This window comes from Mytilus edulis, chromosome 8 (genome assembly GCF_963676685.1).
Source record: "Mytilus edulis chromosome 8, xbMytEdul2.2, whole genome shotgun sequence".
NCBI classification, from domain to species: Eukaryota; Metazoa; Mollusca; class Bivalvia; order Mytilida; family Mytilidae; genus Mytilus; species Mytilus edulis.
Genome location: NC_092351.1, coordinates 39,923,064 through 39,949,973, shown reverse-complemented (window position 1 = coordinate 39,949,973; position 26,910 = coordinate 39,923,064). Strand labels below are relative to the sequence as shown.

The 26,910-nt window shown below is 31.9% G+C and overlaps 2 protein-coding genes across 4 annotated transcripts in view; one reads left to right on the top strand and one right to left on the bottom strand.

Annotated features, from left to right (window-relative positions):
• Positions 1–6,798, bottom strand: part of LOC139485544 (tripartite motif-containing protein 2-like) — a 44,167-nt gene extending 37,369 nt beyond the window's left edge. Inside the window, exon 1 of one of the 2 annotated variants that reach the window (XM_071270094.1) lies at positions 6,634–6,798. In XM_071270094.1, the coding sequence (XP_071126195.1) occupies positions 6,634–6,690 (57 nt within the window). In that variant the 5' untranslated portion in view covers positions 6,691–6,798. Of the gene's footprint in view, positions 1–4,331; positions 4,485–6,633 lie in introns of those variants that run through there. The other variant, XM_071270096.1, reaches the window with a different exon arrangement.
• A 2,974-nt stretch (positions 6,799–9,772) lies between these two features.
• Positions 9,773–26,910, top strand: part of LOC139485543 (inverted formin-2-like) — a 46,863-nt gene continuing 29,725 nt past the window's right edge. The window contains exons 1-4 of one of the 2 annotated variants that reach the window (XM_071270091.1): positions 9,773–9,914; positions 11,976–12,363; positions 12,815–12,930; positions 15,154–15,313. In XM_071270091.1, the coding sequence (XP_071126192.1) occupies positions 11,994–12,363; positions 12,815–12,930; positions 15,154–15,313 (646 nt within the window). In that variant the 5' untranslated portion in view covers positions 9,773–9,914; positions 11,976–11,993. The remainder of the gene's footprint in view (positions 9,915–11,975; positions 12,364–12,814; positions 12,931–15,153; positions 15,314–26,910) is intronic. The other variant, XM_071270092.1, reaches the window with a different exon arrangement.

Here is a 26,910-nt window from a genome sequence, read left to right as displayed (position 1 = left end):
TCCACACCTGAAGAATTAAATTATTTCTTACAAGGTGTACTTGATATGCTGTCATTGTTGATCTTCAAATACAGACCTATCTAAGCCTGACAATAAACACAAATATGATCATGATAACATGGAAATCAATTATATGTTCCTTATTTGTTTAAATTATTCAATTTAATACCTAACAAATCAAAACTGCAAAATAAATTATATTTTTCACAACTACATTGTGAAATCAGGACAATTAACCAAGGTTATGACGATAGTTTTATGGTACTTTGTAGAAAAGATTATAAAGTTATAATCCTAGTTTTACATCAACTTCAAGTCCTGTCAGCTTTAAGATGATTGAGGAGACTTATAGATTATTGATGGTGTTTCAAACTAAAGGGTGTTTCTCAGATACGATACGATACTCAGGGCAGGGCATAAACAGCCACAAGAAGAGATGTGGCCAAGAAACATCCTTTTTTTGGAGGCTATTTGGCCCATGATGTCATTTATGTTTACATTGATAACAGCATGTGTGCTCTTAGTTTCTAGTGATAGAAACTAAAGGGTGTTTCTCAGATGCATACTAAGTGCAGGGCCCAAACAGCCACGAGAAGAGATGTGGCCAAGAAACATCCTTTTTTTTAAAGACTATTTGGCCCATGATGTCACTGATGTTTACATAGATAACAGTATGTGTGCTCTTAGTTTCTAGTGATAATTTTCTATCTCAAGCAAGTAGCATGTTATGAAAATATTATAAAACAAGAATGTGTCCATAGTACACCATTGTACACGGATGCCCCACTCGCACTATCATTTTCTGTGTTTAGTGGAATGTGAAATTAGGGTAAAAACTCTAATTTGGCATATAAATTAGAAAGATCATATCACAGGGAACATGTATACTAAGTTTCAAGTTGATTGGACTTCAACTTCATCAAAAACTACATTGACCAAAAACTTTAATCTGAAATTTGCACTATCATTTTCTATGTTCAGTGAACCGTGTAATTGGGGTCAAAACACTAATTTGGCATTAAAATTAGAAAGATCATATCATAGGGCACATGTGTACTGAGTTTCAGGTTGATTGGACTTCAACTTCATCAAAAACTACCTTGACCAAAAACTCTAACCTGAAGCGGGACAAACGGATGGAAGGACAGAAGGACGAACGAACGAACGGACGCATAGACCAGAAAACATAATGCCTCTCTACTATTGTAGGTGGGGCATAAAAATTAGATCATAATTTTGGTAGTGACATTAACATTTCACCTTTTTGCTATAGTTAGAGGTCAAAAATTGGCAGTAATAATTAAGACCACCTTTTTCTGTTGGTATATGAAATTCCTCTTATATTCAGAGTTACTAACTTCTTGAGTATACCTATAATAAAACTGAAGTCATAAAACTTTCGAGTCATTTTTTTGTACTCATATCCCAAAATCAACCAATCAAATTGCTGGATTTCATGTTTCAAGCATGATTTTTGTGCTCCGAGCACTGAGCAAAGTTTTATGAGCATCATTGATAAATCATTAATTCCAGCTCCATATCAAAATGTTTAATTTTTTGATAAATGGCAACAGTTTATGTTTTGAAATGCCCAAACCCCTCTCCCCTCCCTTACTTTAGCTTTGACAGTTTCACTAAATTTCACAGACTTAATTGTTTCAAAGAAGTTGAAGACTTTAAAAGTATGAACAATTGGAAAACCCTATTTACTTTAATACACACTATCATTAGGATCTAAGGACAAATGAAAAAGCTCTGCTACCATATAACTGCTAACTACCAAATTATTTTAAATCTGGTAGCTACTAGTAGTTGTCTCATAGGCAATCATACCACATCTCCTCAATTTCATATAAGGTATGATTATGTATGCTATAAATTTGAACTTTATATCTTTTAGCCAGACTTTAGGAGAGACATACAATTGATCAATAATATGAAATGTGCGATTTGCCCTATATTCATATGAAATCTGTTATGAACAGTATTTTATTTTGACTCACACCTTTTTAGACTTGTAAATTAAATTTCATATTCAGATTTATTATATCCATACATTGCAGGAAGTAAAATTATCTGTCAGAATTAAAATAAGGCATAATAACGGAAGCTGGAAGCTGACAATTATCATTTCTGAAGAAACTAAAAGGGTCAAACCATCAATAATTTTAATCTTAATCCAGTTTTTTCTCTTTACCTTTAATATAAATTAAGCTTTCAACCCTTATCATTTATCTATTTTTTGTCTTATCCTGATCATGAGCAATACCAGTACCACACAAAAAGACTAAAAAAATATTCTATTCATCATGAATAATGTTTAGTCCTATATATGCATGCAAAAATTGTATGAACTTTTCATATACAAGTATTTAAATGTACATCTTTTCCTTTGATATATGCCCTCTTTAGTGAACAAATGTCAATCTGTGTGCACTCAAGTCAAACTCGGTCACCATGACCGAAATTGCACCAAAATGCAAATGTACTTTTATCACAATATCAAAGAACCGAATTTCCTCTAACGTAATTGGTTACCAATTTTAAAAAGGTATCAATTTCCCATCTTATCTATTCAATATCACAAAACTTAAAAACGCATTAGATAAGACATTACATAACAAAAACAACTCAATATACAAATACAAAGTCAATATCACCTCAATAAATTATAAAATGGCATGACAACAAAACCTACAATTGAGGTTTTCTAGTTTATTTAAATTGATTCCCTATTGAAATTGAATTTATGTCAAAAGTTAGACTTTTCAATATAAAATTACATATACATTTGGATGATTGGACTATGTCAAATAGTCAGTTACACCAAACAGAAGGTGATCCAGTAAATCTATATAAATTCTTTTATAGTGAAAACTACTATATACAAAAATTGTATAATACAGATAGAATTTAAGCTGCTTATAATTAATAATTTAACCGTATTTTAGAGTTTCATTCATAGCCACGGTGGAGAATTGTGGGAACTTTATAAAAATCCTCACGGTTATTTAAATATTGATGATTAAAATGATATAATGTTTAGTAATGGAGATTTGGATGTGTTCGGTCAATTTTCTAGTAATATAGTCTTATCTAATAAAATTACCACTTCTGTGTAATTCTTTGATCAACAAGGTGTGTCCTATAACAGGTAGAAAACACCTGATATAATAACGAGTTTTAAACATAATGAAATATGATGAAATAAATGAATTGAGGCTAATCTCTAAAACAAAAAGCTTTAATCATATAACAACAGATAGGGTGAAAAATTACATTTTCCAATGTATTATTTAAATGATAAGTCAAATAGTGATAAATTAAATAAAAACATTTTTTTCTAAATATGAAAAGTTTGTTAACTCATTTTTAACCTTTTAAAGGGGCATTGGCTGTCAAATTATCATATCTAATCAATAACACACTAAAATTATGAAAAGTCTAAAATAAACAATTTACAAGGCATGGACTCGTTATCTGTATCATGGTTTCATGTGTATTTTAGTCTAGCCGCCTGCATCTTATTATCTATCCAGTTGACCTCCGAAGACTGCTGGTGCGCATATAAGCAATATAAACATAAATATAGATAAAAATAGATAACAGACTTGTGCAATTGGATTTTTCTTGGTCTACTGTTAGTTATATTTTAAGGTTGATGGGCTGTTTTGTATTGAAATGATAAACAAGACCAAAATTCAGCATGATCTGTAATATGACCTACATGATAATAAATAAATCAAGTCAACCTTACTATCCATGTACATGATGTAGGAACAGTTAAAAATGTATTTTTTTTCAGTTTCAAAGATACAATTCCTCAAAAAAAGGGGGGACTTAAACAGATATTTACTGTAACTCCATAAACATATAAAGTTATAACTTTGAAAGAAATTGTAAAAGTTGGATCGACAGACTGGTCCATGGCAGACAGACAGACAAATAGAAAGATGACAAATTCTTTAATTCCTTGAGGCTTTGCCAGCAAAGGACTTGTATGTATAGCACAGTTTCCTTAAAGGATGAGGAGCACTGAACTTATAATCAATCAAATGTCAAGATTATCAGAAAGAAAAGATGCCAGAAAATTTAAATTATGAATCCTGGAGATTTTTTTAGTGCATAATTCTAAGGAACAGCAGCTCAACAAAATACTTCAACCAGGAAAAAGCCATCTGGTGTTAACCATAAGGTTCATTCTGTATCAACAATGGTCAATATTTACCAGTCAATATCAAACTGAAATTTTTATATGATTAACAACATCCATGCTATAAAAAACAAAACAAAAGTAAAATCAAGAAGCAAGACCAATTAGAGGTACTTACAATTCTTCATTAATATGGTAGATGGTTGACCTATCCTACATTAAACCTAGCCCAGACACAAAACCTATTCTGATCAATTACTATAAGACACTTCCCTCCCATAGATGGAATCATACTAAGAGATCCAATGCAGAAAAAAATCAATGTTCTAACGTTATATTATAATTGTACTCTGTGATTCATATACAACTATTGATTTCTAACTTGACTGTTTAAGAGTAAAATCGTCATAAAGAGACTAATTCTGCAATGTTCTATGGAATTATTCCCTTTTTATTTTATTGATTATAGATATACTCTTGGGTGGGATAAATTGTCTAAGTCAACAATTTTAGCGTAAATAATTAAATTCATCATTTATATCAATTATGGCCAGACATTAGTGTTGGGTCATACATGATGAAAATAATTATTAAAAACAATTAAATGAACAAAATAATATAAATTATTATCAGGCTTCAGCCAACACCATAAGTAAAAGTGTTACTCTATTTAAAGAAGCAACTTAATTTTAATGGACACGCTAACAGTGGAAAACACAGAAATAATATGTCAGACAGTCAATAAAACAAGTTTGTTACAGTTAGAATAAAAATAAGGAATTGTAGTATGATTGCCAACGAGACAACTATCCACCAAAGTTTAAATATAGAAGATAGAAGCAATTGTAAAAGGCAACCATATAACCTTTAATAATGAGAAATACACATAATGAATAGTCAAGTATAAAGAGCCCCGGCACGAAAAATAAGAAACAAATCAATTCAGAAAACTAAGACTAGTTATAATTTTTTTTTAACGAAAAACAAATATAATTCAAAAAAGATGTGGTTTGATTGCCAATTAGACAACTCTCCACATAGGGACCAAAGGACACAGAAATTAGCAGCTGTATGTCACTGTATGGTCTTCTACAATGAGCAAAGTCTATGCCGCAGTCAGCTATATAACATCCAGAAATCATCATTGTGTCCAAAACTTTTCTCTGTTGAAGTCAAGAGTGCTGCCAGTCTTTTAATTTACAATGCTTATTCTGGGCTACAAAGAAGATATGTTGGACTACTGACTTTTGTTATGCATGAACCCAGCTTGCATATTCAGGAAATACCCTTATTTGTTTCCTTAACTTGTAAAATTGTTTGCTCAAACATGATATAGAAATTTTAATAATGGATTCCATTTTCTTATGTAACTTGTCTGGTCTAAGAGCACAAAATCAATATTATTGCACTAAAAACAGAAATATAGTACTGTTCCTTTTGGAGTATTGATTATTATCTAGCATTTTATAAAATATCTGTCTTACGTACTTCCACCCAATATCGTTTTCATTCCTACACAATAGGAGACTCAAATAATACATGCTATGATAATCATAAACTTCTAATACAAATGTATAAGCCCAATCTAGTGATCCAATTTATATGGGGAATTCAAATCAAGGAAGTTTCAAATAAATTTAAAAAAAAAGCTAATTAGAAATAAGAAAAATTACGTTTTATACAATAACAAAACCCATTATCTAGGAGATGAGGAGAATTCATTACTGAACACTATTAAATTAAAAAAAAATATATTCAGTACAATATCAAAACCTGGTTCCACCTAGATTGTATTAGGATGTTTCATAATTGAACAATCCAGGCAATATTTTTTTTTCAGTTTCAATCTTCAATGTACTTAAATGGTCTGATTTCAAAACTTGTAACAAATATTGCGCTTAACTATAAAACTGTACATTTTGAGATAAAAATGAAAAAAAATTGAAATAAAAAAAATATTTTTCACAGGATTCTGTTTCTGCAACTATTTATACAACATTAATAACCAACATCTTTGTCTAATTCTTTATTTTAAGGGAGATAAGTCTTGTACTTTTCTCCACAAAAATTCAAACAATTCTGAATTTTTGCATTTGTTATGCTGTTTTTTTTAATTGTCAAAATTATTCAATCTTTCATATATATATATATATATTACTTTATATAAGAAAAGAAGTCTTGCTCCTTTTAATCACAAAACATATAAACTATCAAAATTATTATAATAACTGAGGGTTTTATTCATAAAACAATGTTTAAGCTATTATCATCTTCTATTGAAGGGAAATAACTCTTGTATTTTTATCACAAAATTTCCAAACATTTTTGACACAAATATAAGTACTTCAAATCTTCATAAATATACAGAGAAACAAACAAACTTGAATGTTCCCATATTCAGGCACCACATAAATTATTTTTTTCGGGTGTAAAATTAGGCTGTTTTTTTTTAATGTAAATGAATACACAATTCCACTTACCTGATCATTTGTTTTGTGTAGTATATGTATCATCCTACATCTGGGTGTTTTTACCATGGTAGCTTCAGAAACTCACTTTTGTTCTTTTTTCTTCATTTTAACACACACAATGACTTCTGTAGGCAGCCATGATATTTTTGGAAAATAAATATAATGAATAAATATATTCTAAAATGAAAAGAATTAAATTTCACTATTCATGCTATTATGCATCTAAAAATAATTAATAGTTCTTTTAAGAAACAAATAAAACAAAATATAGATATATACATTCATCTCCAACTACATGAACCTCTAAATATTCATGAGTTGTTGGGTTGTTGACTAGTTGTTTATTACACTAGCACATCTTCTTTGCTTTCACTGTACTCCTTTTGTGGATAAGAGTTATGAAGTATTTTTACGATCAGCTACTATGATTCATTTCAAAATAAACTGACTCATTATAACTTTTCAACAAACCCAAAAAGTAAACACAATTTATTAATATTTTTCACAATCAGTTACTCAGTTTCGTCTTATAATTATCTGGCTGATCACCACTGAATGTTCAACTTAAGGGCATACGATACAGTTTTGAACCTGTATTTACAAGATGACGAAAATTTGCATATAGGATATTTTTTACCTGATTAAATCAAATATGTAATAAAAAATATACCTTCCTGTGCTACTTTTTGAGTAAAATGAGGTCAAAATTTTGTATATTTGCTCAAAATTCAGATTTGTGTCCGTATTTTCTTTTTCGAAAGAAAGACACAACTTTTTTGTTTTAAAAGATAAACACGAATTGTTTTTTGTTAAATAATCGGTAATTTCTGTATTTTATAAGTATCATTAAAATTAAAATTATGCAATTTTTATTTCCGAAATAACTCTATATTTATCAAATGTTCATGAATAGAGGAAAAAACGTCATTTTTTGCTGTATGTTTATCAAAATTAAAAAAATTGTGCTATTTACAGTTTTATAAAATTTGGGTAACACAATCTCCTTGCAAAACGAAACAAATTGCTGTTTTAAAAAATAGGGGTCCATGCACTCGTTTTCAAATTAAATCAGTTTAAATGATAAAAATCAGTCGAAAAATGCATCTTTTCCCGATATGTCATAGTTTGACGTCGCAAAAATAACATTTTACGTTAGCAACGTCATTACCTTCCCTGTAACTGTATCGTATGCGCAATTCACATCCTGGTATGGAAATTATTTTCACACATCTACTATTTGTCAATTGTTATCATGGGCTGTGTGTTGACCTCTAAATCATTTGATTACTTTTGTTTTGTTTTGTTTTGTTTTGTTGTGAAGTTCAGTTGCTGACTCATTGATGTATTTATGTCACATCATATTTTGTTCAGACTTACCCTTTATATGTATATTAATGATTTAAAATTGATGTTTTGCTCCTGACACTCCTAACCATTGCTAACTGAACATACTCAATTACATGTATATCAATCGGGTAAATATATATATATATATGGATTGAAAGACCTATATTCAAATTTCAGTACATGTAGTACCTTACCACAGCAAGTCAACATACTTATTAAGATTTTTCTTCATCTACATCAGTATTTTTAGATACAGCAGACATTAAAAACAGCACCATTAGCATCATCATGATCATGTTGCATTAAAAAATCTATAAAAAAATAATAAATATATTGATTTTTACACTTTTTAAATCATATTAGTCCTCAGCAATATCTGCATGGACTGTTCTTATTCCCTTTGTGTTTTTGTTTCCTCGTGTTTTTTTTTCTCTCAGTTATTAAACAATCTAAATTCATGATATTTTTCTTTTTATTGTCATGATTGTTTGTAAAAATGTAACTTTTCTTTTTCCCAGCAAGAAGTTTTTTTTTTTCAATAACGCATAATTAAGTAGGCTTCAACTTTATGGGGTATTCATATTTTTGTTTTTTTCAGTTTCTCCATCATCATCCTCTTTAAATAAAAAGAAGAAAACATAGATTTGTTTTTATAGTCTAACATTCCTACCTTGCAATTTTTGTTATATTATTAGTTGGTTTTTTTTGCATAATACCATTCTGATGATTATTATCCGGGTCCCTTTCCCAACTTAACTTTGCAGTTATTTCTTATTAATTTATTTGTGCTGTTTGTATACAGTATGCACACCACTGTCCAAGGTGTGGAGAAGAGTTCCAGTGATCCTGATCTTATTATTTAGATACTACTGGCCTATTAAAGTTGTGCGAGCTTTTTTAATCTTGGTACTATAGGTTCTCTGAGTAATGTCACATTCATTTACATTTTATGCGAAAGATTTCTTTGATTAAGCGCATGATTGAGACTCTCATACCTGCTAACTGTCACTATTTTGCGGGGGAAGCTACTACCGGTAAGTGAAATATAAAAGAGCAATTTTGTCTTCAATTATAACATGATTAAACAAAACAATTTTTAATGGCTACAGTCTTTAAAAAGTATGAAGAAGCAAAAAAAAAAAACAACATTAATATACATTTGAAGGCCCCCTTAAAAGTTTTTTAGGACTATAAGATCCATCTTGCATGCAAAACCCCCATGGGCATTTTGAAAAGTTGGCAGGTATGGATTCTTGTGCAAGTTCAGGGCTAAGTGAAATTCTTGAACTCTAAAATTTAAATAGTCTACTATTTTATCTACTGTACATGTCTCTTTCTTTGCTGGTGCAAGTTTGGTCCAAAGATCTATTGGGCTGTTTTGAATTTCGTTTTTTGCCTCACTAATAATCTGGAATGCCTAATTTTTGGCTATAAATTTTTGGTGGAAAGGGGATGGTATATAATTTTTTTCATATGCATTGGAAAAGCAAGAGAGGAATCATTTCAAAAGTTAATAAGGAACAGTTACATCCTCTCTCTTTTATATCTGTTTATGATAATCAGCTGATAATGTGAATGTAACACAAAAACCACGTGTATTTGTTTATGTCGCAAAATACCTCAACGTTTGATGAAATTATATATAATTAAATACAAAATAAAAGAAAGTAGGCTAAATGAGAAATAAAGAGTAACGTGCATCCCACAATAATGTATCAAACAGATCTTTAAGTTATAATTCTACTTTTCATTTTCAAACAAGTTTATTTTGCAACTACCGTCAGTGGGTTAATTACCGCGTATTTCAAAAAAATAAAAATGTCAACATAGGTTTGCTGACAAAATGAGTCATCACTGATACGATTGTTAGATCGTCTCGCCGCCTTTAAATTGTCTTACAAAGGTGTGCAGACGTGCAAGTTCTGCAACAATCATACAAAAAGGTAAGGTTATATGACAAATACACATGTTGAAAGCTGCCAACCAAAAGTATTACAATGAAGAATGAAAAAGATGTGAAGTATAGAAACCAAGGTCACAAATATTTTGAACTGACAAAATTTAGTTGCAGAAGGTTGGATATACTCTGTCTTGATTAAAATATTTTGGTTTCAATATTTGACAACTCTCATCTTTATTATTTTTTTCTGATCATATACATTTTGTACACGACCGTATGAATTATGTATGTTTAATTGTCATCCTTCATTTTTATTACTTTAGTAATTAGTTCTGATAATCATCTGTCAATAGTAGTCATAAAACAATTTATTTTGAATACCTGTCGTAATCAATCAGATCAAATTAGATAACAACGGTTTAAAATTTTACTTTGAACATTTTGCTGTACATTTACACATAGTATTGGGTACAATTCAAATCAGCACCTGTTCAAATCGCCACCCATAGAAAAAGTCAAATAGGCACCTGCTTAAATTGGCATCTAGTCAAATCGGCACCTATTTAAAGTCAATTCGGCATCCAATAATATTAGATATAATATATATAAATAATTCTTAAAAAAGGATAAATTCATGATCTATTTTTGGGGTTGAATCATGCATGACATACGATTTTAAAAAGCATCGTTTGAATACGTCAGTTAATTATCTAAAGTTTTCCGAACATTCTATGACTGATTTTTTGATAAGTTTTCTTTTCAATTAATTAATCACTTTTATCAAGTATATAGTTAATATGTTTGTTGTTTTAACTCAACAGTATACAACGGTAGTTATTGATGTTTTTTTCTTCAAAAACTTCACAAGAAGCAAAGAAGCCCTTACCCTGTCCCAAGTTGTTGTTTGACAATGAGACAATTAGAAAAATAAAACGGAAAAATTTGAGTCCCTTTCATTAATTCAAACTTTCATGCAAAATAATTAGCAATTGAGGTGTTTTTCAGAAAAGATTAAACAGCATAAAACCAACAATGAGGGGGGATAGGACCTTTTTTCGAATTTCAGGACCTCAGGATTTCGTGTTTTTAAGCCCAGGATTTCGGGATTTCATGTTTTTAAGCCCGGGATTATAATCATAATCAATGATAATACACCATGTACATTATAAACATGCCTTAACAACAGTTCTGAATTGTTTTTGTTTTGAAACGATGTACATGATGTAGTTGTTCTGTACTTTTATGTTAGCAGGTTTAAGCCAAAAGCAGATACAATGTAGGCTTGTTTCTGGTCATCTGACTAATCCTCATTTTTTTCCCATTATTTTTTTTCAAATTGATGCGATCAGCAAAAATCTCTTCCTTTAGCTTAATTCCATAAATAGGATCTGGAAGAATAATTATATATATATTTACAGTCTTCACGCTGAACTGCTAAATCTACAGGCCCACAGCTCAAGTTTTGAAAATTTTTAGTTAGATTCTGTTGGCCTGAAGATCTGATTTTTACAGGCCCGAGAGCAATTTTACCAGCCTGGGCTGCCAGGGCTGCCACTCGGCGTGAAGACTGATAATATTACACACTGAAATTAGATATAAAAAAAACTGGATCTCAAGTATAAATTTGAAAAATGAAAATAAATGTTATCTGCTATAAGGTAGAAAATTAATAAAATAAGCACATGAATGATGGACCTTCTTTTTTCTTTTTTGGTTGACAAAATAGAGTGTACTGCTCAAAGAATGTTTAACTAAACGGAACTTATCATGCTTATTGCACACTAAGTTGTTTTTAGACTTTCTTTCACCATGAACTGCATACATTTTTGAAATAGGGTTTTAAGAATGTTTTTGTGATGGCTGTGTATGTTAAAGATGCAATAAAGATTTTTAAAACAGAAAGACGATACAACACATGCATGAACTATGGCTGAAAGAAAATGACAAACTGATTAAGGTTTGAAACAAAATAAAAACAAAAAAGAAAGTTTGACCATAGGAATCCCATTATCAAATGATCATTCATTAATTCCATGGCCATAATGTACATTTGTATTTATTGACAGCAGATTGGGAAATTATACTAGTCTTAATTTATTTTTAGAGGAGAAAAATAAACAAAATGGCAGTTCAAGTCCATGCAACCGACATGAAAGATGCCTCATTGACAGAATTAGAAGTGCAGATGAAGAAAGCTTCCCCAGAAAAATGTATCTCCCTCTCTCACAGTTCACCGTCAGTTCAGATGTTCTATGCCTTGAGGACATGTCTAGAGACCTGTAGCGACGCCTGGCTACATGAATTCCTAGAACTAGATGGATTAGAGAGTTTGTTGGACTCACTGATTCAAATGACGGCTAAAGGATTCACAAGTTTCTCTGATGCCATTCATCAGCTAGATTGTCTGGCTTGTGTCAGGGCTATATTAAATACCAACACAGGACTTGACTTCATGGTTAGACATGATATGTACACACCAAAATTATCTTTAGGTAAATACATTTCTAATTTGGGTCTGAGCTATAACATGTAAAAACATGATGAAATTAAAATTGAATAAGGTATACACCTATTTGCTGTAAGATAACATTCATTTAATACTTTTGCTGTTTCTAACTTCTACTAAAACATCATGATAATCATGATATTGTTGACAGACTTCATTATTGGCATCCATTTTTAGATCTGTCTGAAACATACTTTTTATTTTCTGATAATTTTAAATTCCATTAGGGTATGCTTTGCACTGCAAAGTATGCAGCTTCTTGTCTTGAACAGTTGTGCAGTAAGTTTCATGAAAAATATAGAACATGTAAGAATCAGATATTAAAGTAAAATTCTTTCTGTAAAAACATGTTAAAAAAATTGCCAATTGTGCAATGCTATTAATAAATGATTAGAATTACCTCAACTAAATAAATTTCAAACTATTTTGTATTGCAGCCCTGAACATTGGGAACACATTACCAAGAAAGCATGTGATAGAGATGTTATCAGCTATATGTGTGTACAATAATCTGGGATACCAGAGTGTTCTTAATGCACTCAATTATTTTAAGGTTAGAATTATAAAGGATCAAATGTATATTTCCTACTGAAGTAGGATAACAGCTAGGTCAATGTAGGTCCTGTAGGTTGGCAAATATTTAACATTTAATATCAAACCAAAATATTTTGCTTAATTTGCCCTTTTCATCTCTAATAAACTGATGATAACTATTCAATATAGATTTTAATCACATACTTTGAAATATAACGTTGTTATTAGCAGTCAAATATAATGGGGAAACACTGCCTTAAATTTAAAAAAAATAATTGAGTAATGAAAATTTTGACGAGAATATTTAATTTTCTAAAGGAGAAGCAAAAAAAAAAAGACCCTGATTTTTATGTACCACTTGCAGGGTTTTAGCTAGGATTTTGAGGGCTTTAGTCACTTTTGCGCGTGATAAAAATCAGCCTTATTTTTTTTATAAAGCAAGGGATCTAGGATGTTTATCAAACTAGCTATACATATATGTCCAAGTCCTTCAAGGACTAGTCTAGGATCTTTGAAGACTTTAGGATTGCTAATGTAGGCAGTTATTTGCAATATTGAATGAATAGACTGATGTGATGCTAAGATATGAAGATAAGAACAGGGATCTGGTAATATGGCCAAAACTTCACTTCAGTTATTTTCAGGGCACACCCCTTATCAACAAAAGTTGGGTGCCTTTATTTTTAACCACTGCACAAATGAACTTGTAACGACTTTTTCACTTCACAATCATTTATATCCTTGAAAATACGTTTTAATATCTATTTGGAATCAATTTCTTTAATATTGGATAGAAGGATCTGCATCTATACTTAATGGGACAATTCTAATGACTGTAGACTGTAGATCACGTTTACTTTCGATTTTTAAACGAAATGAAATGAAAACGGGAAGTGACAATTGAATAATAATTTTAGAATAAAACCGGATTCATCTACGAACTTTTACGCATGCGCAATGCATTGAACAGGAAGCACCTGTTAGTAAGTGAAAATATTTACGGTTTTGAATAAAGTTCATTCTTTTTAATCGAAGTTGTCGAAAGTTTTTGATGAATATATTTATATAAAGTATGACGAAAATACGTTAAAATGACGAAACTACAACAAGCAAACTGCAAATTATAATCCTAAGGGAAATATTGAAATTTAAATAAAGTTGAAATGTCCTGGAAGTTTATCAATCTTGTTCAAATGACGAAAATACGACTGAACTGTGAGAAATGATTAAAATGAAATGCTGACTGACTGATTTAACTTAAATAGATTATTATGATGGTCATTTATGAGGTTTTATAATGATAATTAAGGGATTAGTGACCCATCTGATTGGCGATAAGCGGATTACTTGTCATCACAACTTTTAACACCTTTGGTAAACGTTAATTACCTGAGGGCCATAAACTTGTCAGAATCATAAAGACAGGTAGAATTCTAGTAATTTGATGTGTAAATACTTTTACACTTTCCAAATTTAAGTGACGAAATTGATATGAAATATTTTCGTCATTTCGAAAACCTTTTCGTAAAATACGAAAGTGACGAGCGCTAGCTAAATCACTGACCACTTGCCAGCATTATAGGATGCATTGAGTTAGAAATAGCTGTATTTCAATGAAAAAGTTTCATGATGCCCTATTTAAAAGCGATTTCATTTTTCTGTCTTATATATAAATATAAGAAGATGTGGTATGAGTGCCAATGGGACAATTCTCCACCCAAGTCACAATTTGTAAAAGTATATATGTCCATTTGTAAATCCCATATCAGGATAAATTTCCATTTAAGCTAGTTAATCATGAAGCTGTGGTTACATAAATTTATATACATAATACACACATGAAAATAATGTATGTGGTATGATTGCCAATATTCACCATAGACCAAAGGACAAAGAAGTAATTATTGGTTAAATTATGACCTTCAGTAATGAGCAAAACCCATATTATATAATATAATATTTTCAGATAAAAAGCTATAAAAGGACCTGAAATGACAAAAAAAATCATGTTCATGTTCATTATACATATATATTCATTATGATGTGAACTTTTAGAAATATATAGCAAAGTAGAACTTTGAGATGTGAGAGTGCCTGATGTCTTTTGCATGCTTCTAGTGTGGAACCTGACATTTTGAAAAAGTTGGTGAGAACACCATGAACATCATGAAACTTTCACATAATTTTGAAAAAAAAATGAAATTGAACAAAAATATATATATGTTTTATTTGTGGTTTACAGAAAGAAACAGATCAGACAAACAGATTCAGTGTCATAATCAATGATTTGAAGACAGCTGAGACAGTGCAGCATAAAACAGCTTTGATGACCCTGATTAACTGTATAATAAACACAACACCGGACACTGTAGAAAGAAATAGAATAAGAAATGAATTCATTGGTAAATTTTTGTAGTGCAATGAAAAAATGTTATTACTGACAAGTAGGCTTTACATGAATTTTCAATAAAGATAGGTTGTGTCAAACCTTGAAAATGTAACAAAATGATTCAACTACAAATAAGGGGCTATTGGTACTTTACGGAACGGAACGGAACGGAACGGAACGGAAAGGAATTTCATTTAAGGTATCCAAAGGGGGCATTTATCAAAATTTCGAAAAATCATTAAAACAAAACAAACTTTAAAATTTCTGTGTTTTACGGTTTTCCATATACAAATAACACAAATGTATACTTAATCTCATCTTCACAGGTGAAATGTGTAATAATGTATAACATCGGAAAATATTCTGTAGATGAATATGTCGGATTGTCCTGATAAAATATCATGAAATTAACGCATTTGCAAGTCATGCATTATGATATCTAGACTGACCTCACGTCGTCCTTGATTAGAGACAGTGATCAAAATGAATCTGATTTAAACTTTTTAATTTATTTTTCCGTTCCGTTCCGTTCCGTTCCGCAAACTACCAATTGCTCTGAGGAATTGGTATTTAACGGAAAAAACGGAAACAGACATCTTTAATGTAATTAAAGCAGTATGATAAAAAAAAATTGTCTGACACCTCTTTTTGCATGAGTGGTATGTGTTTTAGATAGCATTTTCGACTTGATCAATAATAAAAAATTTAACACAAAGGCAGGTTACACAAAAAGTCTTTCTCCTTCCATCGGTAATTATATTTTAAAAAAGAGGCCTTCAACAGCCCGTTCCGACGATGATTAGAGACAGTGATCAAGTTGAATCTGATGTAAACTTTTTAATTTATTTTTCCGTTCCGTTCCGTTCCGCAAAGTACCAATTGCTCTGAGGAATTGGTATTTAACGGAAAAAACGGAAACAGACATCTTTAATGTAATTAAAGCAGTATGATAAAAAAAATTTGTCTGACACCTCCTTTTGCATGAGTGGTATGTGTTTTAGATAGCATTTTCGACTTGATCAATAATAAAAAATTTAACACAAAGGCAGGTTACACAAAAAGTCTTTCTCCTTCCATCGGTAATTATATTTTAAAAAAGGGGCCTTCAACAGCCCGTTCCGACGATGATTAGAGACAGTTGGTGGATTAAGTTGAATCTGATGTTAACTTTTTAATTTATTTTTCCGTTCCGTTCCGTTCCGCAAAGTACCAATTGCTCTGAGGAATTGGTATTTAACGGAAAAAACGGAAACAGACATCTTTAATGTAATTAAAGCAGTATGATAAAAAAAAAATTGTCTGACACCTCTTTTTGCATGAGTGGTATGTGTTTTAAATAGCATTTTCGACTTGATCAATAATAAAAAATTTAACACAAAGGCAGGTTACACAAAAAGTCTTTCTCCTTCCATCGGTAATTATATTTTAAAAAAGAGGCCTTCAACAGCCCGTTCCGACGATGATTAGAGACAGTGATCAAGTTGAATCTGATGTAAACTTTTTAATTTATTTTTCCGTTCCGTTCCGTTCCGCAAAGTACCAATTGCTCTGAGGAATTGGTATTTAACGGAAAAAACGGAAACAGACATCTTTAATGTAATTAAAGCAGTATGATAAAAAAAAATTGTCTGACACCTCTTTTTGCATGAGTGGTATGTGTTTTAGATAGCATTATCGACTTGATCAATAATAAAAAATTTAACACAAAGGCAGGTTACACAAAAAGTCTTTCTCCTTCCATCGGTAATTATATTTAAAAAAAGGGGCCTTCAACAGCCCGTTCCGACGATGATTAGAGACAGTGATCAAGTTGAATCTGATGTAAACTTTTTAATTTATTTTTCCGTTCCGTTCTGTTCCGCAAAGTACCAATTGCTCTGAGGAATTGGTATTTAACGGAAAAAACGGAAACAGACATCTTTAATGTAATTAAAGCAGTATGATAAAAAAAATTGTCTGACACCTCTTTTTGCATGAGTGGTATGTGTTTTAGATAGCATTTTCGACTTGATCAATAATAAAAAATTTAACACAAAGGCAGGTTACACAAAAAGTCTTTCTCCTTCCATCGGTAATTATATTTTAAAAAAGAGGCCTTCAACAGCCCGTTCCGACGATGATAAGAGACAGTGATCAAGTTGAATCTGATGTAAACTTTTTAATTTATTTTTCCGTTCCGTTCCGTTCCGCAAAGTACCAATTGCTCTGAGGAATTGGTATTTCACGGAAAAAACGGAAACAGACATCTGTAATGTAATTAAAGCAGTATGATAAAAAAAAATTGTCTGACACCTCTTTTTGCATGAGTGGTATGTGTTTTAGATAGCATTTTCGACTTGATCAATAATAAAAAATTTAACACAAAGGCAGGTTACACAAAAAGTCTTTCTCCTTCCATCGGTAATTATATTTTAAAAAAGGGGCCTTCAACAGCCCGTTCCGACGATGATTAGAGACAGTGATCCAGTTGAATCTGATTTAAACTTTTTAATTTATTTTTCCGTTCCGTTCCGTTCCGCAAAGTACCAATTGCTCTGAGGAATTGGTATTTAACGGAATCGAACGGAAACAGGCATCTGTAATGTAATAAAAGCAGTCTTGATAATATCAGTGCAAAGTTTTTAAAAATTACTTCTCATCTTATTTCAGTTCCCTTATGTCAAATTTTTAATTCAAGCATTAAAAAATCAGTTTATCCATCATTATTCAAACTAGCTATAAAGTCTTCCAGTTTTTGAAAATAAATGTTAAAAAATGATGTATTTAATTACAGACCAATTGCATTTTTACAATTAGTATCTAAAATACTTGAGAGACACGTAAACAATTATTTAATGAACTATACGGACACATATAATCTGTTGTATGTCCTGCAATCAGGTTTTCGTTCGAACCATTCCTGTCAAACTGCCATGACAACTTTGTTAGATAAATGGTTAAAAGCAATTGATGAAGGCGAATTAGTAGGAGCAGTATTTCTGGATCTTTGTAAAGCTTCTGATGTTCTTCATCATAAACTGCTTCTCCAGAAATTACAAAAATACAGATTTTCTTATTCTTCACTGCACTGGCTTACTTCATATCTAACTGATAGACAGCAGGTTGTATACATTTCAAATACTTTTTCAGGTGTATTAAAAGTAAAAACAGGTGTACCTCAAGGGTTCGTTTAAGGTCCCATATTATTCTTATTATTCATTAATTTTTTGCCTTTGTGTAATCCAAATCATAACAGTGATCTTTTGGCTGATGATAGTACTATTTCTGTTACTGGTAAAAACAAAAGTTGTATAGCCAGACACTAAATACTGTGTTAGAAAATATTTCTCATTGGTGTGATGAAAACAAAATGTTAATCAATGTATCCAAAACAAAGAAAATGTGTTTATGTTCAAAACACAAACTTTCTGTTATGTGTAATGAACCTTTTAATATCTTCATTAATAATCAATATATTAATGAAAGTCAGCGTGAACAAGTCCTTGGTATTTTTGTGGACGCAACTCTGTCTTGGTCTGATCATATCAAATATGTTATTAAAAACTTTAAGGTAAATTCTTCCTTTAGCTCTACTAAAAAGGATCAAGAAATATTTAAATCATAATGCAAGAATTTTATTTTATAATGCATACATTCTTCCAAATTTTGACTACTGTTGTTCAATATGGGGCAACTGTAACACATTTTTAATCGACAGTTTGCTTAAATTACAAAAAAGGGAAGCTAGAATTATTTTAAATGAACACGATTTTCAAAAACCATCTGTTGAACTTTTTAAAGAATCTGGAATAATTCCAGTAAATACATGTAATAGAATATTATACCACAAGTCCTTATTAATGTATGAATAAAACAATGGATTGGTACCCCAATACTTGTCAATACAAATAGCAAACAATCATACAGTACTCGACTCTCATTTTCAGATAATTGTATTGTTCCAAAATCAAATACAGAATTATACAAACCAAGCTTTTCTTTTAGTGGTCAAAAGGTGTGGAATTCACTATCCAAAGAAATCAAAAAAATGTATCGTCATTCAAGTATACTTACAAATCATTATATATTTTAACAATAAAACTCAAAACACTATCATGTAATCCGTTTTGTTCATGTATTTGTTTATGTAATTTAATATTTATACTATTATTCATCATTGTGTATTGCTAGATTGATTTGGTTTATATCAACCGTGCAAGGGCTTTTGTCAAGGTCGTTAAAAAAAACCCGTAGTAGTAGATTATGTTTATTCATGTTGTTAATATTGTGTCTATAGAGAGCCTTATTGAAAATTGATTTAATGGTTTTTTTTCGTAAATAAATATGTTGATTCTGAATAGAGAAAATAAATAATTTGGCCAGCAAAGGGAGAAAAAAAAATTTGACAGAGGATATTTACCATAAAAAATAATGTTAAATTTGAAAAAAAATAATTTGTCGCGCCACTTCCCAAAAATAAAAATAAAATGCGCGCATGCCTCCCCCTCTGCAAGTTAAATGGTCTGTCCCTAAAGATCATATAAAATGTGTCGATACGTTGCTTATAAGGATCTGAAAACGCTCAATTTTACTTTCTGTTTAAAGATCTTTTGAGGTTCTCTTAATTTGTCGGATTAATACACACTTTTAAAATTTGAAAGCTTAAATTTTTATTAGCTGATGTAAAAACTACCAGGACAGAAAGTAAAACGGAGTGTTGTCAGATCCTTGTACGCAAACTTTTTAAGAGTAGACACGGGATTTGAATTTTGATTTAATTTGGTTTGAATATAAATAAAAATTTATGTGTTAATCTTCTTTGTTTATCCTACTATAAATTTCATGATTCTTCTTTTGGAAATAAATTCAATCAACGATGACAGAAGGAATGTTCATGTAATATTATACTTGCCTGACGACGACAGAAGGAAACTGGAATCGCAGAGCCAATGCAGTGTAGTCTATATAAACATAGCAGACATAATGGGTATGTAATATCATTCAATTGTTATCATGTAGTTTGCTGTTATGATAACAGCAAACTACATGATAACAATTGAATGATATTACATCTCTCTTTCTCTCGCAAATGAAACTAATATAAAGAACCGTTCATCATTTTTGAAAAAGACTATGAACGAAAATCGATTTATTTATCTTCCCTTGGTGACAGATTGATTGGGAAATGAACCAGCGTAATATAATGGTAATCACAGAGAGTGACCAGCAAGCAATTTTTAATTGTAGCTTATTCAACGTTAAAACAATGTTCCACTATAAACGAATGTTACTTTATACAAATATAAGGACTTTGTTAGCTAAATCTACAAATTTTATTAGATATTATGATTTTTTATTGCAATAGATTAATATGCTATATCATGTAGTTAATACTTATGCATAGGTGACTTCGTTACCTTCCCCATCCTTGTAACTGCCCTTATTAAAAATAAAACGTGCAAATCAACTATGGTTGTTATTACATGGTGTCAGATGTTTTGACGTATTACACGCCGGAATTTAAGTAACAATTCAATTAATCCTGTCAGCAGTAACGTCCGGAAGATATTTTAGAGAATATTATTGCACAATTTGTGTACAACAGGTGACATTGATCAGTAACAAGTATGGCAACCGAGTTTCAGTTCGAACACCCATCATTAAGGTAGATAGGGTGTCTTCCTCCATTTTGGATTTTGAAATACTAGAAAACAAGGTCTAGATCTTTGATGAAATGTGCAAATTTTTATAGGAGTAGGTAATTTATGTGTAAGAATTTTCATTATAATATAGAAAATGCAATGTTTGATCATATTTTTTATTGTATTTTACAAATATAAGAATTCCTATGTTTGATTATATTTTTTCCAACTTTGTCAAATAAGGGGAGGCAACTCAAATGCAAGGGCAGATAATTCAGATAGTGTTACTTTTACAATAGAATGTGTTAGGAATTTACCCATTTTTACATGTATCAAGAAAACGAGTCCGGTGACCCCATTTTTTCTTTTTCTTATCTGAAAGCATAATATAGGAGCTATCTTCTCATATTTTATCTCAAAATTCTATGGTATTGTTTGTGTTTTATGGCGGAAAAATGGGTTTTCCATGCATAATCTATACAAAATCTTGACAATTTTGCACACCCTATAGTGTGAAAATAAGTCTGGTGACCCATTCTTTTTATTAATGTTTTTAAACAAGCAGGATATGAACTACATTTTGGCAAATTATTAAAAGATTCTATGGATTATAATTTAGACACCCCATCTACCTTAAATTGGGGTGCACCAGACGTGTACCAAGAATTTCAAAGATTCAAACAACATGTTGAGTTTACATTCAAGGGTCCCCTAGTTAAGGCAGAGCCTGCTGACCGCGCAGGTTGGTTAGGACTATGGATTGGACAACAAGGACGTGAAGTCTACAAAACTTTTGTATGGCAAGAAAATGAGCAAGACAACCCCGACATAATTCTAGGAAAACTGGAAACATACATCCGCCCTAGGACAAATAAACGTGTAGCCAGATTTAAAGCATGTCAAAGGAAACAAACTGAAGGTGAGAACTTTGATAATTTTGTTAAAGACCTCAGATTATTATTGATGGACTGTGACTATGGAAACACCGAAGATATCTTGATAGATCTAATAATCAGTGGCGTTAAACATTCAAAAGTTCAAGAGAGAATGCTTGACAAAGGCTCAGATTTGACTATAGCAAAAGCTATTGAGATTGGGCAACAATTTGAACTATCACAAAAACTAACTCAAAATGATTCGTGGCGAAGAAATTCTACGTGTCAGTGAACACTCTTACGACAAAAAGAAAGATCACAAAGGTACAAAACAACAATACCGTAGACCGCCTGTAAACACTCAAAATAACAATAAACAAGATAAAAGAAGACAAGATACCTATCATCATGATCATCAGTCAAAATGTGGAAATTGTGGAACAACGCATGGAAACAACAGATGTCCAGTAAAAGGCACAACATGTAAATACTGCAAAAAGCCTGATCATTGGTTAAAAGTTTGTAGAAAGAGACTTAGAAAAATCAACATGATTCAAGAAGTAGATCAGAACAGTTGTGATAGTCAAGATAGTGGAGATGAATTATTATACATATCAACCGTAAAAACTGAGACTTGGCGAAACTCAGAAGATAGATGGATTGTAGACGTTCACATCGGTGACAAGGCACTTCCGGTCAGAATTGACACCGGTGCAAAGTGTAGTATAATTTCCAAGAAATCACTCAATAAATTAGAATTAAAGAGTAAAATGTTTGAAATTACCGATTCAAAGAAAATTCTGAAATCGTACACAGGACACAAGATTCAACAGATCGGTAAAATAAGACTTCCGGTTATATTCAAGGATCGTGAAATTTATGAAACTTTTGAAATTGTCGATATGGAACAGGACAATATTATCAGTGGCGACTTTGCAGAGAGTTTGAATCTCGTGAAAAGAATAGACACAATTGACACTATAGAGGAAATTGCTAAGCCAAATGAATTGTCACATGACTTTCCAGAACTGATAAAAACATCTGGAACATTACCAGGTGAATATCGACTCACAGTAGCTGAAAATGCAAAGGGTGTAGTGCATGCACCGAGACGAATTCCTGCCGCTATTAAGGAAAAAGCGATAACTGAACTTAGAAACATGGAAGAAAACGGTTACATAACAAAAGTTGAAGAACCGACAGAGTGGGTCAGTTCCATGGTAGTCGCACTTAGAAAGGACAAAGTCAGAATTTGTATCGACCCGAAAGATCTGAACGAAGTGATTCAACGTGAAAACTATCCGTTAAAGACAATTGAAGACGTAATACCGTTGATACCAGATGCTAAAGTATTTTCGGTACTAGATGCTAAGTCTGGATTCCTACAAATTAAACTAGAAGAACCGTCTTCATATTTGACAACTTTCAATACTCCGATTGGCCGATATAGATGGTTACGCTTACCTTTCGGAATCAAGTCCGCACCAGAAATATACCAGCGTATTATGGATCAGATGCTCGAAGGCATTATAGGAGCTACCGCTATTATAGATGACATTCTTATTGCAGGCCGAAACATGGAAGAACATGACAAAATTCTGAAACAAGTGGTTGAACGTGCTACTAAACATAACTTACGTTTAAATTTTGATAAATGCTTTGTGAGAAAAGCTAAAGTTGCGTACATGGGCCATGTTATCACCGACAAAGGACTCCTACCGGATCCTGCTAAAATCCAGGCTGTAGTCGAAATGCCTGCTCCACAAAACAAGGAAGGTGTTCGTAGATTCTTAGGACTTGTTCAGTACCTTTCAAAGTTTATACCAAATCTCAGTCAAGTGGATGCTCCGTTGAGGACACTATTGAAATTTGATGTTTTATTCATATGGGAATACGAACAGGAAAAGAGCTTTCATGAATTGAAGCGTTTGTGAAGTACAACGCCAGTTCTTGCATTTTTCGATGTTAAGAAACCTGTTGAAATCAAGTGTGATGCTAGTCAAGAAGGGCTAGGCGCCGTTTTAATGCAAGAAGGCCGTGTTATTGCTTATGCATCTCGTTCCTTATCTGAGTCTGAAAAACGTTATGCACAGATTGAGAAGGAGATGCTCTCCATAGTGTTCAGTACGAAGAAGTTTCATTGTTATATTTTTGGGAAGAAAACTATCATACATAACGACCATAAACCGCTAGAACAAATTTTTAAAAAGCCATTATTAGCAGCACCGCTTCGTATACAGAAAATGATGTTAAAATTACAATGGTACGACATTCAAGTGTGTTATCGGAAAGGAAAAGACATGAAAATATCCGACGCTTTATCGAGAGCATTTTTGTCCGTAGAAAACAATACTGAAGAAGGAGATATCGTCCAGGACATGATTTGCATGATATCAGTCAGCAAGGACAAATATTCCGAAATACAGGATGCAACGAAATCCGAATTGTTTGAACTTAATGAAATAATTCTTAAAGGATGGCCAGATCTTAAAGTCGAAACTCCGTTTGAAGTCCGAGAGTACTGGGATTCTCGTGATCAGTTATCTGTTCTTGATGGAATTATTTACAAGGGACTTAAAATTGTGATTCCGCCCAGTTTGCGTGACAACATGTTAAAACTCATACACAAATCTCATCTTGGCATGACAAAATGCAAGAAACGTGCTCGAGAAGTAATGTACTGGCCACGTATGAATACAGAAGTTGAGCGATATATTGAAAATTGTGCGCTTTGCGCGTCATATCAAAATCAGCAGCCAGCTGAACCGCTTAAACCTACTCCGACCCCGGATCAACCGTATATGTTAGTTGGATGTGACTTGTTTGACTTTCAGAGTAAAGCTTACATAAAATTGAGAATGGATATGGGGAATGTGTCAAAGAGACAACAACCCGACCAAATAAAAAACAACAGCAGAGGGTCACCAACAGGTCTTCAATGTAGCGAGAAATTCCCGCACCCGGAGGCGTCTTACTTACCGTGGATTATTATTCTAAGTACATTGATGTGTTACCGTTGAATTCAACCAATACTACAGCTATAGTTGAAGCGCTAAAATCCATATTTGCAACACATGGAATACCAACTACATTACGTTCAGATAATGGACCACAGTTTAGTTCGTCCGAGTTTAAGAAGTTCAGTAAGGAACTCGGAATTGACCACCAAACATCGAGTCCACATTTTCAAAGTGCAAATGGTGAAGCCGAAAGATCAATACAAACCGTTAAAAATCTCTGGAGAAAATCTGATGACAAACATTTGAGCCTATTAGATTACCGTACTACACCATTAGAAGGAATTGACTTGTCGCCTTCCCAACTTCTAATGGGTAGACGACCGAGAAATACTCTGCCTACGTCAAAAGAAGTGTTGAAGCCTAATATGAACAACTCAATGAATGTAAAAAGACACTTTGACCGCGAGAAAGAAAAGCAAAAGTTTTATTATGACAAACGCAGAGGAGTGAAAGAATTACCAACAATAAATGATAAATGTGCCGTGCGTATGACACCTTTACCCGGCTCGAAGGAATGGAAACCAGGAACTACTGTCAAGCACAGCGACAAACCGAGATCTTATATTGTGCAAAGGTCCGATTCAGAAAACAATCGCTTGTACAGGAGAAATCGTAAACACTTGCGTACTTCTACCGAAACAGCCTCCAAGGACATTAACCGTGAGACAACAAGTGACAATTTCGAATTAGACAATCTACCTAATAGAATCGAGACCGCCCCGAAAGAAGCAAATGACAATAAGCTAGATGTAAGTAAAGAAAGCGACGAGGAAGTGATGCGCTCAGATGTGACAATGACTAAATCAGGAAGGCTTGTCAAGAAACCAGAGAAGCTTGATTTGTAAAATTTTGTGAATTAGACTTTTAAGTTTTCTCATATTAGCGTAGAACTTTATGAGCGAGTTTCATTTTTTTTTTTTAGTTTTCATTAGAATAGACTTTAAAGTTGCTAGTTCCGAAATCCGAAATTTTCATATATTGACAATTCAATTTAATTCAATTTGTGAGTGCGATTAGAGACTTTTAAAATTCTTCAATTAGTTTCATTTGCGAGAGAAAGAGAGATGTAATATCAATCAATTGTTATCATGTAGTTTGCTGTTATCATGTAGTTAATACTTATGCATAGGTGACTTCGTTACCTTCCCCATCCTTGTAACTGCCCTTATTAAAAATAAAACGTGCAACTCAACTGTGGTTGTTATTACAGGGTATGATTACAAATGAGACAACTTTTATCAAAAGACGAACTAATAAAGATGTATACCCCAATAAAACATCGTATGCCTAATGGCATTCAACAATGAACAAATCACATCCAATATAGTAAGTTATAAGAGACCCCTTTACTTGCACTCACTACTAAATGTAAACCAATAAAAAGCGAGAAAAACAGCGTTTCCGGTTTCTAGAAAAAAAAGCAATAAACAAATATAACACGCATAATTCAAAGCTGCCGATTTCGGATCTTGATCTATATAATGAGGCGCTGTTCAAGTCGCCGTGAGCGCTCTATCCCCTCAAGAGCAATGGTGTAATAGTACAACTTGTTTAGTTAAATTAAAATTCTGTTTAATATTAGATCGCCCATGTTAAGAGTTGTGTACATATATTTGAGGTGTTCAGAAACAGCAAAGATAATTGTTATCATTATAGAGAAGACTTTTTCACTATACAAATTTCTATTTAGTTGAGCACTCTTTAAATAATTGTTAAAAGTTTGGCAAAAACAGATCCTCTCCTAAGAAACATTTTAACAAGAGAAACGTTTTAAATAGCTCTGATTTCTTATGTTAGCATGCTACAATAAATATAGATTACATGGATGTTTGCTGGGCGATATTCATGCATTGGTTTTATACATTTTAGTCATTTTGTTGGAAGATTTGTTATTTTCATCTAAAAAACTTAAAAAGTTTTTATCAGATTTAACTTGATCACTGTCTCTAATCATCGTCGGGACGGGCTGTTGAAGGCCTCTTTTTTAAAATATAATTACCGATGGAAGGAGAAAGACTTTTTGTGTAACCTGCCTTTGTGTTAAATTTTTTATTATTGATCAAGTCGAAAATGCTATCTAAAACACATACCACT